We start from the raw sequence: 13,556 nt of genomic DNA on the forward strand, positions 1-13,556 counted from the left end.
GCTGCTTGTCAAATCACTCTCATCAACTCCAAATATGTGCCATTCATGTCCGCGACAGTGCCGTGTGCAACCACACGGTGGCTGTATAGACTCACGATCTGCACGCTGCACGTTTGGTTTCCACTGTGCCATCAACAGGTGAGCCAGAGAGCAAAGTTTTCATTCATAATTGAATTTATAAAAAGAAAAGAAAAAAAGATAAACCGTTCCAGGGAACAAAAGGACAGTGGGTTCAAACAGGAGTACCAGCTCCTTCTATACAAAGCACAGAGGTTCTTATCTTCAGAGAATTTCACGCGGTGACACTGTGTCCTGACCACTAGATCTCTGCAACTCCTAAAATATTTTCTGGAGAGCGCGTTGAATCATTTTAAACAAGCACGCTGCTGAAGCCACATTTACAAAATGACGCTGTTCATTAAAATAGCAGGGGTATGAGGCGCTTTTCAGAGCTCTAGTGCCTTTTTACGAGGCCCCACACAGCAGGCACCATATCAAACAGTAAATTAAAATCAAACTTGAATTTAAAAGTAGCCCGAGGAGTCACGCTGATGCTTTTCTTAAAGAAGAACAAACCTTTCATTGCTCACATACTGTCTTCTTCTTCTTCTTTCCAGCCTTTGTTGGACAGCACTGCTGGCACCTCACCTGCCGATCTGAACGTCTAACGCACGCACACGTATGTGAGAATGAGCATCCTTGTGCACATTTGTGTGAAAATGAAGGGTTAGGGTTAAAATAACTTCCTGCCCAAAAAGATTAGAATAAATCTACAGTTTTCCAGTGAACATATAGGTGAACACAGAGACTTTTGGAATAACATGCTCTGGGCAGCCCAATGAAAGACAGAGCTGTTTGGCCACAGGAGCAGTAGACTTGTTTGGACCCAATGTGGCTTTTCAGGAGAAGAACCATCTGTAAAGCATAGCGGTGGAAATGTTTTCATTTGGGGTTTCTTGCTTCAAACTTTGGTGAGTTTGCAGTCATTGATTCAGAGTGAATGTTGATCAGGAGCACGCAGCAAATCCGCAAAGGCCCACTTGCAGGAATGGAAGAAAACCCTTAAATGTACTGCACGGAAGGACGGTCTAACATTTCAGCAAGCAGATGCCAAGCGCTGTGGACAATTATGCAAATGTTACATCTATTGATAAATATATTTTTTTTTGTTTGCATCCTAGTATATCACGTTTATTTGCAGGCACTGTATCGAAGAAGATGAAATGTTGAATATGATTCAAAAACATGGAACGTCTCCATTTCACAAGTGTATGTATCAGAGTCATGTGATGAACTGTCCAGAGTGTACCCCGCCTTATGACAGCTACTGTGGATGGGATGCGTGGGAGAGTCACCAAACAGGGACTGAGAAATACCCCTGCTTAGCACTACTCATGGTTAAAACTCCACAGAAATGTGACTCGTCCTCACATGGTGAATAGAACAATGTGAGCTGCAGCGCCTTGAGGCAGTTAAATTGAATAACTACCAGTGGACTTTTCTGTTTTAGCTTTTCATGGCTTATTAGCAGCAGGTACTTGTACTTTGATCTGTGCATGTCCTGTTAAATATAGCAGAGGTCTGTATATTTATGTGGAGGCTAAAGTATTCAAAACTGTGTAAAAAGTCAAAGACAGAGTTTGGTCGCTTGCAGCGATCTTGAAAGTCAACATTTGTTACAACATCTTTATTCTTCAACACAGTCTGAACTCTGTTCTCTGTCAAGATGATCCCACACTGCTTCTATGATGTTGACGTCTGGCTCTGGGGAGGCCAATCCATGGCTGATAGTGTCCCACTGTGTGTTTTATTGCTTTGGCAGTATGTTTGGGTCATGCTCAGATGCTTTCCAGTATTGCATGGTGGATAAAAATCTAAATGTACCTCATAACTGTATCTTTTTCATGAGCTGTTTTTAAGGCCACACTGCACACCGTGCAGAGATGTGCTAAGTTTTTGGCTAATGGCTCTTTGGGAATCGGCATGTTATTTTGTGTCTGTCAAACTTTGTTATCCTTGATATTTTTCATAGATTCAGCTAAAGAAATGGGAACAAATTATGTGTTTTTGTGCCTAAAAGTACAATTTAAAATTGGTTCTTTGCTAAGTTGTCTGTTTGGTGTTGACACAGCAGTGGTTCGTCCCTTCAGTCCCTGAGTTAAAGAGCCTTTTTTTAGTCTTGACTGATTTATATGTTTGTCTTGTGGCTTAACAAACAAACCAAACATTTCTCTGATGATGACCAAATACAAGGACTGGACTGAAAATGAGTGAAAAAGCAGCCAAAGAAGAACATTGAAAGAGCTTCAAAAAGCCTGGAGAACTATTCCTCAAGAGCACTTCAAAGAATGTCTGCAAAGCCTGGCTGCTCGGAAGTAAAACACAAAGAAATCAGGACTAAATCAAGACTTTTGCATAGTATGTATTGAGCATAGTTGGAGAAAAAATTACACCAAACTGGGATTTTTAAAAATGGGTGATGTCAGTACGCCCCCTATTGGCTAAATTGAGCTGCATTAAAGTTTTAGCTCTGGATAGCACAGCTCATCTACTTTGTAGTAATATTAAATCTATACATCTGATGTTAATAAAAGAAAGACAAACAGACTAAAGAAGAAATGCGCAGCTACACATGCACGTCACCTTGAATTCTGACAGATTTTATTACTCTAATCAAACCAACAGGTGGACAGTTTCTGGTTTTCAAGACAGTCACAGCATGAAACCACTGACTCTCGTACATGTTGAGTGTTTTATTCATTGTTTGTTTTTACACACAGCAAATGACCCAAAATTCAAGCATCTACCTTTTGTGGCAATTTCATGGCTTCGAATATCAGATGAAAAACTTATGGATCCATTTTTGGTGATTTTCCTTTCAGTGTTTTGACTTCAGCTGAGGAATTTACTGCTCCTCTGTGAGCCGAGGGAATTTATGCACCTCATGAAGCTCTTTTTTAAAAACTCAGCGGATGAAGTCGAAAATGCCCCGAAAAGCCTTAATTCACAAGGTTTCCACACAACTTTTATTTTCGGTAATTTCACAGACGACATTGGAAATATGAGGACATTAAAGACACCGACCTCACCGGGAACACTGATATGAGCTCTTATGGTACACTGGATAACACGGCCGCACAGCCGTGGAAATGAGAATGCGTCACGGTTGCCTCCTCTGCTATTACACAGTGTTGTAATCACACACACACATTCAACACACTAAAAACTGAGGAAACATTTTAAAAAATATTAAACTGGTGAGCTGCTGCTCTCTGTTTTATGCACAAAGCGTCTCTTCTGAGATTTACTGCAGTCGTGACTGACAGGAACACGGGCTGAACTTTGATTTTGAAGTGCTTTGGGAAATCCATGTTGGGAAAACAGTTTGAGACCGAATAATTTATAGCACTTGGTCTGAAATTCTGATGGGAAGCTGCAGATAAGACATAATGATCCCCTCGTGATCCCTTGGACTCTGTGTGGATTTTTGTGGAAATGCACTTTGTAGCAGCACAAAGATTTACTTTGCAAAACTGAGCTAGGCTGCAGATTTTGCACATTAGACATGCAATATTTCGATGTCCCAAAGATGGATAGCGAACTAACTAAATAAAATAAAATACCATGCATTCCAGAGTGAATTACTTTGTAAATGCAAATTGCAAAAAGTAACAAAGAACGGTCAGCGGTTTCTACTTGTTTAGAAAGAAAGAAAACAAACCAAATATAACCCCCAGCTCAGCCTGTTTTCATTAAAGTGCTGGAAAGAAGCCCTCTCTGAGAGAAAAAAAATTGAGACTGAATATAAAACAGAAGTGCAGACCAGAATTACGCCGCTTTCATTTTAGCGAGACAGGTTCAAAGACGTGCACTGAGCCCAGTCCAAGATTTTCTCTTAGTTTTCAAATACGACCAGATGGATTGTTTTTGTTTGACTCGAGGCTTCGTCCAGGTCTTTGAAACCAGTCCCGCACGTCTGGCTGCAAAGATGGAGGTTTTAGTCTGAGTCCAGCTGATTCCTTTAGTGTACACTCTCATCACAAGACCTCAATACACATAAACAGCTAGAAAAAAGAAGAAAACAGTGCAAATACCAACGCTGTGCTTCACAACAGCTTCGCAGCGCTCCTCATCTGGAAGACGAGAGGCAGAGGTGACTGACTCTTTGGTTGCTGTCGTTAGAGTAAATTTAAAGGGATACGATACAAAAAACCTTTAAAACAGTCGTACACTGAACATATGTCTTAGTGTTGCGATGCATAAGATTTTTGAGGATCTTTGTGCAAAAAAACCCCAACAAAATTCAGATCATATCTTATACCTTAGGTCACAAGTTGTCTAAAATGTCACTACATACACATGTATCACACCCTGTTGTCTAAATGTTTCATCATTTATCACACAATTCTTAACACGTCACACAAACACAAAACAGCTTCAGTGTCTCTGTATTGTACTTTTTAAATGTATTGCACGCATTTCTTCCCCATTCCAACACTTGACACTGCATATTCTTTTCAACATAAAAGTAAATGACCATTGGCTAAATCCCTGCCCGGCATAGTGATTGTCCAGTTTCTCCACAGTGCAGAGACAGAGTTGTTCCAGTGCTCGTCAACAGGTACCGGAGAAGACCAGAGAGCCTCACGTTTCACAAGTTTATAGTGAAATTCAGGCATTGTGTCATTATTCTATAGGCACTAACTGTGCAAAACATCATCTGAAGTATGTGTAATATTGGTGTAAATCAGACAATAAATTTTATGTTATTCATATATGGTGGGGGAACTAAATATTTGATCCCCTGCTGAATTGTAAGTTTGCTCCCTTCCAAAGAAATTAATAGTCTCTTTGATGGTAGTTTCATTTTAATGGAGAGAGACAAAATATCACCCAAACATCCATCTGCTGCTTGAAGATTGTCTAGGCCAGTGTTTCCCAACCACTGTGCCGCGGCACATAGGTATGCGTGCTGTGGAAAATTATCTGGTTCCACCTGATTAGTACTCTAAGCGATCAGCCTGAGTAACAGGCAGAACAATTACATTGTCTTCCACTAGAGGGCAGTACAACTACCTGCTCTAATTAAATGGGTTGCCAACTGCCAGTAAAACAGAAGAAGACGAAGAAGAAATTACATAATCCGGTTGTTCAGTGATGACACGACGAATCCTACTTCCGGGCCTAAAGTAGTCTGCGTTTAATATGGCTTTTGTGTTGTTAACATGTTTAATGTTATGTATTTTCTTCTATTTAATCTCAAAAAGCTCCTAAAACAGTCAGTGATCACTGTTGACCTCCCTCGGCTTTTATTACCGCTAATCATTTATTTAAGCTCAGTTTTTAAAACCTTAGGATGTAACTACAGCCCAGCCCATGCAGCAGTATATGAATGGCTAACCTCGTATTGTGGATGGATTATCTCAGTTGTTCTCCTGGCTGAAGTTTGGTCCTTTTACAGCATCCTGCCATGCGATTACATTTGTTCCTGACCACCGAGAACACTTATGTTAACTTTTATTGAGTGGAAAAAAAGTTAGCTTGTTTATATTATGCTAACATAGCTGTGTCGCTAGCGGTCACGTAGCACATCATTATATACCAGCTAGCCAAACTTCAGTAACCCTACAAACGTCACTGCTGTTTAGTTTTCTGTCTTCATTTATGCTGGAAGTGATAGCAGAGCTGTACGTTTTAATTTGTTTCCAAAACCCCGCAGTCAGGACATGCTATATTGTATTTAGATAGAAGCTAGCGAGCTAACTTCCTGCTAACTTCTAACTCCGTTAAATGTCATAAATTCCGTTTTAATCGATGCCTGGATGTTAAACTCAATTGTTACACCTGGTAGAGCAGAACGCTGATCATTTTATTAAAGATGAAAGACTTTAGACAGTTTTTCAACTCTCAGTAATGCCATAGTGATCGTTTGATATATGGACCTGCAGCGGAGTTTAGGCCCAGACACGGCTAGTGACGTCAGACTGAACAACCGGATAGTCATGCTGTGAGACCACGCAGCGCGCAATAGCAATAGATAAATATCTGAAAAGAAAAAGTAGTCAGTTTGATCTGGGTCCTGGAGAAGATTCCGGCCCTTGCAGTGGTCAAAAAAAAAGAAAGAGGTATACTGGGGACAAATGAGCCAATTCCACTATACCTGGTGTGCATGGGAAAATGATCAATATGCTCTTCGTGACATTTTTGTTTGGTAGCGTTTGCTGTGCTTTTTCTAATGTGAAATATGTGCTGTGGCTCCAAAAGGTTGGGAAACACTGGTCTTTTATCTTTGTGGGTTTTGGGGTTTTTTGCTGGAAGACCCATCCATGACTCATTTCAGTGTTCTGACTCAGAGAACAAAGTTCTTGTCCAAGATTTCATGGTACAGTGAAGTGGTCCTGTACCTTTAGCTGTAGCATGTTTCCACCTCCGTGCTTGACTGTGGGGATGGTGGTGTTTGGGTCATACTCAGCATTTCTCTTCCTCCAAACATGGCAGGTTGAGTTGATTTTCTTTCTCCCAAGCTTTCACTGAATCATTCAGCTGACAAACTTAAGTCAGGCCTTCTTGAAAAGAAGAACTTTACAAGTGTTGTAAGATTTCAGTCCATTAGAGAGTAGTGTGTTAGCAATGGTGTTTTTGGTGACTGTGGTCCCAACTGCCTTCAGATCTTTAATAGTGCACTGGTCTACCACCTGTCTCATGATTATCCTCAGCTCATGAGGCAAGACCTTGCATGGAGATCTAGGCTGAGGCTGACTGATGGTTCTTTTATGTCTTCTATCTGTGATGGTCCTGTAGCCCATCCCATTCCTGTGCAAGCTTACAATCTTGTTCCTGGCATTGACTTTGACAGATCTTTGTTCTTGTCCATGGTGGTGGAGAGACTGAAATGTGGAATCATTAATTCATTGGTTGACTGTAATCCGTGTGCCACACACAGCCAATCTGTGGGAGCCAGAATTCTGGCTGGGTTGTAGGGGATCAAATACTTATTTCAGTCAATGAAAATATGCAATTCCGTTTAGAACTCTTATGTGATATGTATTCTGTCTCTCTCCATTAAAATGACAGGTATTTTAAAAGTTATATCTCTTAAATATTATACTGTGGTAGGGGTGTGTTTCTACCAACTTTAAGTGATCCGTAAAGTAAAGGCTAGTTACCAACATGTAGGTGACGTTTGCTGCATAAAAATGGTGAAAAATGTTATAGTTAATATGCAACACATTGCTAAATGGCTTTAAAGTTAGAATGTTAAGGAAGGCAGGGATTAGCAAACAGTCAATAAAAATCAGCTTGTCAAGTTTTGGAAAGAGGCCACTGAGTGGTGCTCCATCCCTGCAGTGTGTGGCCTGACCTCATGGCTGCAAAGGTCACGAAAGGTCATGAGGGTTGGGTTAAGGTTGAGCCAGGTGCTCCAGCGCCTCCCCCTCGCAGCGCATGCAGTGGTAGCCCATGGAAGCAGTGATATCGAAGCTGCCCTGGCTGAGGTAAAAGTCCATCGATGGTTTGTTCCAGTCCAGGACGGTGAAGTTGAGCTGGTGGCAACCAGCAGCCAGAGCCAGCTACAGGAGAGCAAAAACAAGAAGGAAGACAGGAATGACTGCTGTAGATGTAGCATGGAAGCTGTTTCTGCATGCTGCCTCTGAGACACTGTTCAGCATATTTTCCTGCAAATACTGAAAACAGGAAAATGCTCAAGGTTTACCTTCTCCATTATTCACGTTTCACTCACCTGTGCCACCTTGCTCATTAGTGCTTTACCGACACCTTTCCCTGAAAGACAGATCATGTGCATTACTTGAGATTTCCTGCAAATATAAGGACACAGTGATGATGAGACATCTTCTCAGAGGCTGTACTGTACCTCTGAACTCAGGCATCACATACAGGTCCTCCATATAAATGGCTCTGCCTGACCAGGAGCTGTAGGAATAGAAGTAAAGTGCATAGCCGATCTTTGTGTGCCCTGAAAGAAGAAAACAGTTTGAGCATGTAAAAATAACCGTTATTTAGAAGAAGCAAAATTCAGTATTCATGAAATTTGTGTATTCGTTTTGGTGCTCCTTCCCACTGAGTGAATGACTCTGAACATTTAGCACAGTGATTATTAACAGCATAATGCTTTACATTACACTGTAAACACATAAATATGTATCATTTCCCTCACATCAGTGAAAAAAGTGATATGAGTCGTGGTGCTGCTCACAGTTAATGTGCAACAATCTTTATAAATGAAACCTCACATTTCCCAGTGGTGAGGCTGGTTAGGTCATTTTAACCACTATTACTTCTCTTTTTTGTTTTTGGTTCCTTGGAGGCAGCTCAAAGCAGCACTGATGAGAGCGGAGCACAACTTTAATGAGACCCAAGACATAAGTAGCTACTTCTCAGTATAGCCTCTGATAGTTGAAGCCTTCAGATAGTGGACAGCGGTGACTGTGTGGAAAAAGGCCCGTGTCATGGAAGGAAAAAGCACAGCTGGGCAGCAGAGCGTATAATGTTCTAATTACTGCATTCTTAGGAAAAGCACTTCAACTTTGTTATGTAAGAAGTGTTTAAGGAGGGAGGGTACATGTGCTGTGTGCTGCTACATTAGGTAACATGAGTAATAAATATGCAGGATGATGTAAATGAACGCTATATGGCAATTAATGTTTGTGTTAAGTGTAGCTACCGTTTTCCAGTTAGTGCGACACAAGTAATTATACAAAAATATATAAAATGTTAAACTTGTTTAGCTTTTTGTATCTTATAGTGCTGAAGTCTTGCTATTGAGTCTACAGTTAGCTTGGTTTTTGACCTTTTGGCTTTACTTGATATACCTCAACAGTTCACTCCTGCGTTTTCCTTTTTGTTTCTCCTGCTCGCTCTCTCCGTTGGTAAGGTTCAGTTACTGTTAGCGGGTCGTCACCCATCAGTTTTAAGTTTGTGTCAGTAACCGGGTTACAGCTGTTAGACAGTAGATCGCAACAGTGTGTGAGAAAACTGGGCGTAACATGATCACCTTCTTTGGTTTTGTGCTGTTCTGGCACCTCAGCGATGATCCCGTGAAAGAACGGGTTCTTGGAAAAGCCATCCTGCTCCAAGTCTGAAAAGAAATTATAGATACTGTTACACGGTGTTTTCACAAGGGGAAATTCAGTTTGCATTTAACAGTTTGAGGCTTTTTATCAAAATGTAATCTTAGCTAAGAGAGAGCTTTAAAACCAGTTCTTGACCTTTTGTTGGAAAATACAGTGCAATGGTTTTTCCTCAAAGGTCCATAATTCCTAATTTTAGAATGAAGCTTCCTGGGAAAAGCTGTTACCTGGTGGTAGAAACAAATGGCTCACAGACAAATACTTTATTATAGTGTGATAAAATCTACTGGGCTTAGATAAATATAACTGAACACCAAACTATACTTGATACAGAAACTTTATTTTTTGGTTAGAAGAGTTTTTCATCTGGACGATAAAGTCCACATTACATACTCTGTGTATTTATTCTCATTGCACTTCCTTTGGTAGTTTTCACATCCACAACTGAGTTCCCCTGAAGCAGCTGAAATCTGCATTAATCAAAATGTCTTTTTTTATTGGCTTATTTGTTACACTGTTGACTTTACAGCTGCAGAAGAAGATTGTTTACTATTTTTAAATAAATAATAACATTGATTTTTTTCCAACATTTACACTGCTTGATATGTCCAACTAACTTTTATAAGGCCAAGAACACAATTTGAACCTCTATTTGAAGAGAGCGAGAAATGAGAGTCAAAGTTTGTAACCAATCAGAGAGAGTTGAGAGATTTGATTAACCAATCAATTAACCAAAAAAGCAGGAATGGTTTGACAGCTGGAGACCACTGATATTTTTCCCTCCTCATGTTTTCTGACTATTTTTTCACTAGTTTTTCCTTTGGCTAGGGTCAGTGTCACTACAGGTAGCATGAGGCGATACCTGGTCCCTACAAAGGTGGCACAAGTAGTCCCAACTCCTCCAGGATGGCACATCAATATATGTCATTGCCAGAAGGTTTGCTGTGTCTCCCAACACAGTCTCAAGAGCATGGACTCCAAGAGACAGGCGGTTACTCTAGCAGAGCTAAAGAGGGCCATAGAAGGCCCTTAACCCATCAGTAGGACCAGGAACTGCTCCTTTGTGCAAAGTGGAACAGGATGCCAGAGCAGCACAATGACCTTTAGCAGGTAATCGATGTGAATGTTTCTCACCAAACAATCACAAACAGACTTCACAAGGAAGGCTTGAGGGTTCAATGGCCTCTATTTGGCATTGGCCATAGAATACCAGTATTGGCAGGTCCACCACTCGCACCTTGTGCTTTTCCCAGATGAGAGCAGGTTCACCCTGAGCACATGTGACAGATGTGAAAGAGTCTGCTGAAGCTGAGGAGAATGTTCTTCTGCCTGTAACATTGTTCAGTGTGACTGGCTTGGTTTGGTTGTGGTCAGTGCTCATCTCGGGGGCTATAGCCAAGGGGGGACACATAGACCTCTACAGGCTCGGCAGCTGACAACTTATGTGTTTAATTCAGGAGCACTTCTCTGACTAAAGATAGCTAACTGACAACAACTAACTGCAAACGAGAGGAAAGTTGAACCTGAGGAATGAACAGAAGTAATTCTAAAAGACAGAAAACTTTTCCTGCATTCTCAAATTATGTCATATGTTGCTGTGTAGCTGGCAAGATTAGGACTCAGAAGTGACACTGAACTCAAAATTTAGGTTTATTGCTGGATTCACAGGGATCAAAAATACAAAAGAACTCAAACTAAGCAGATACTAGGATGCTAGTTTACTAACTAGGAAACTACCCAGAAGACACTGAACGTACGGGACATACAGCAAGAGGGAATGAGGGACGAGGTGACAAAGGGCAGAGTGATGGAGTGGAGACACCTGTGGAACACAGCTGAACAGAATCCATCTAAAGAACCAAAGGAAGTGAAACTGAACAGGATGAGAGATTGACAAAATGAGACAGGAAACATAAACACAGAGACAGAAACCCAGACTCAAGGCATAATGACTTGCCGCAGAAAAGCAAACAAACACAGAGACATGACCGACTAAGGAGACAAGACTCATTTGAGGCAACTAACAGGGAGACTAGACAACCGCAGAGACGGAGCACAAACATAGTGTAGACAGACATGGAGACATGACTAGAGAACAGACAGGGACCACAAATGATGATAACCCAATAATGCAAAGCCCAGAAGACAACTAAAATATAAACAAACTACAAAGGATATAATAAAATACTCAAGGAAGTCTACTAATCATAGTAATATACAAAAGGAGCCAGACTAAATACAGACACAAAAACCTTTAGAGGAACACAAAGCCCTGAGCCCATGGCCCGGGGACTCTGACACATTAATATGATGGATGCTTTGTTTATGGTGTTTACACTTGTTTGTGATGCTCTGTGATATATTCACTATTGCTTTGTGATAACCTTATTGATGTTGGTTTTAAATGAAAAGAAGCTTCAATATGTTTAGTTTAAAATACCCTGTGGCTCTCGCTTCTCAGTAAGTCTCTTTCTCTCTTCAACAATCTCAGACTGTGGTCCAACTTACATTTTGATGTTCTGCAAATATTAAATGAGCAATGTTGGTAAATGGACTGGTTCTTACTTCTACTCTAACTGAACACTCAAAGCACTTTTATACAACTTGCCTCATTCACCCATTCATACAAGCACTGCTTTTCTATGTAAGTGCTTTCTGCAGCATTCACACTGCATCAGAGAGCAACTGATTAGCATGCAGACTGGAGCAGGTGGGGATTGAACCAGCAACCTTACGATTAGTAGGTGACCTACTCTGCTTCTTGAGCCACAGTCGCCCCATTTTTGAATAAAAAGTTCTTTTGACTTTTTGTGTTGTAAAGTTCCCAAAGACTGAGTCTTGAAGTTCCCCTTTTCAGGCATTTATAAATCCTTTGTAAAGTATAGATGGTCCTCACAACAGATGTGGTGACACAAAATACTGAACTAATGACAACTGCCTGAATTAAACATGGATTAAAATCTGACATAAGTAGTTATAAAAGCTCCATTAACACACTCACAAATCTGTATGTGTATAAAGCTGCTTTTAAAAACTTTAATTAATTTACCCAGACTTTCTAAATGATACCAAAACAAATAACGTGGTTTTACTCGATGTAATAATTTATTTGTGATTAAAGATATTATATATGTGCCTATAAAGCAAGACCAAACATTTATGTCCAAGTTTATAAATTACATTATAATAACCACACACTCTTAATCATTATTAAGCATTACGGATAAAATCAAGGCAAAAACTTGAGACATCGCTACATACATTACCTTTCTGGGTCACTTTCACATGCTCTGCCAGTTTCTCATACTCTGCCAGTTCCTGGACATAAACAAAAATAGCATCAGCTGCCATCATTTATTAGGACATCCCAGACATCAGTGTTGCTCAGCTGGTAGTAAACATGTCATTTACAGGCAGTTTATTAGCCTGAAACTAACGAGCAGGACGAGCACAGTTCATCCGATAATATCTCACTAATCTAATAATAACAGCAACACCGTGTTTATGAAAAGCCCTGCTGACGTAAGCCACTACAGGCTACTTAATAATGTCCTCGGAGTCATACACACAGCTGGACCGCACGCGCGCACGTGCACGTGTCCGCTCACCATGATCATCCGCGCGATGTCCTTGCAGTCGTCCAGGTTGGCCGCGCGGATGGAGAAGTCCATGTCGAGTGGATGTGATGCGGTGATGCTCACAGTGCTGCTCCGGCCTGTCGGAGCACGGATGACGAGCACTTGGAGAAGTACCCAGCTCTTCGTCTAGCCTGGACCAGCACGCCACAGCCTCTCCACGGAGGATGGAAACTGAATAAAGAGCGCCCTCCTCCAGGTAGGAGGTGACAGGGGAGTGAGTCAGCTCCTCTTGCGGACTGGAAAGTGCACCCGAGGATTAGAGGACGTCCATTAACAGGCTTTAGCTGCAGTCGTTTAAGAGATTGCTTCCGGATGCTTTCAAGAGCAGCATCCTTTTCGCTTTATTGGTGTTCCTCTGCCTCCTGCAGGGGCCAGAGGGATCCTCTAGGGGGCCCCAGCGTAAAAAGCATACACCGGTTCCCCTTGAAGTGTTTTCCCGTATTTAAACTGTTGTAAATGACTTTTCACTAATCTGTGAAACGTGTCAATCATATCAAATCATTTTGAGCCTCAAACAACACAATAGCACCAGTCATGTTTATTTATTCAGCTAAAAAGTCTTATCGATATTAAAAGTGTCTTTTTATAAAGAGATCTTCCAAGAAGGCAGGTAAATACAGATGGTTTAAGTGGCCAAAAAGCACTGGGTTGATTATCATGTAGGAACAATATTTATTTTTTATTGAACCTTATTTTGTACAGGTAGTTCCTTTGAGACTCAATGTCTCATTTACTGTGCTTTGACTGTTCTTCCTGTCCTACGCAAGGCCACCTGGGTTGGCTGGAAGACTGTTTACTTAGCTCGGCAGGGCGAAGGACACTGTCTCAGCTG

The 13,556-nt window shown here is 41.1% G+C and overlaps 1 protein-coding gene across 1 annotated transcript; it reads right to left on the minus strand.

The window, feature by feature from the left end:
- Positions 1 to 2,484: 2,484 nt before the first annotated feature.
- sat2a.1 (spermidine/spermine N1-acetyltransferase family member 2a, tandem duplicate 1) lies at positions 2,485 to 13,104 on the minus strand. The gene is made up of 6 exons (XM_086281025.1): positions 12,695 to 13,104; positions 12,353 to 12,404; positions 9,011 to 9,094; positions 7,871 to 7,972; positions 7,739 to 7,779; positions 2,485 to 7,568 (listed from the first exon to the last, which is right to left on the minus strand). Exons 1-6 carry the CDS (start codon positions 12,755 to 12,757, stop codon positions 7,401 to 7,403), a joined length of 510 nt encoding a protein of 169 aa, XP_086137151.1. The 5' UTR covers positions 12,758 to 13,104; the 3' UTR covers positions 2,485 to 7,400.
- Positions 13,105 to 13,556: the final 452 nt, after the last annotated feature.

This window comes from Aulonocara sp. 'chitande type north' Nkhata Bay, linkage group LG3 (assembly GCF_057382095.1).
Source record: "Aulonocara sp. 'chitande type north' Nkhata Bay isolate Kocher_YH1m ecotype deep benthic linkage group LG3, A_spYH_male_GT1.1, whole genome shotgun sequence".
Classification (NCBI taxonomy): Eukaryota; Metazoa; Chordata; class Actinopteri; order Cichliformes; family Cichlidae; genus Aulonocara; species Aulonocara sp. 'chitande type north' Nkhata Bay.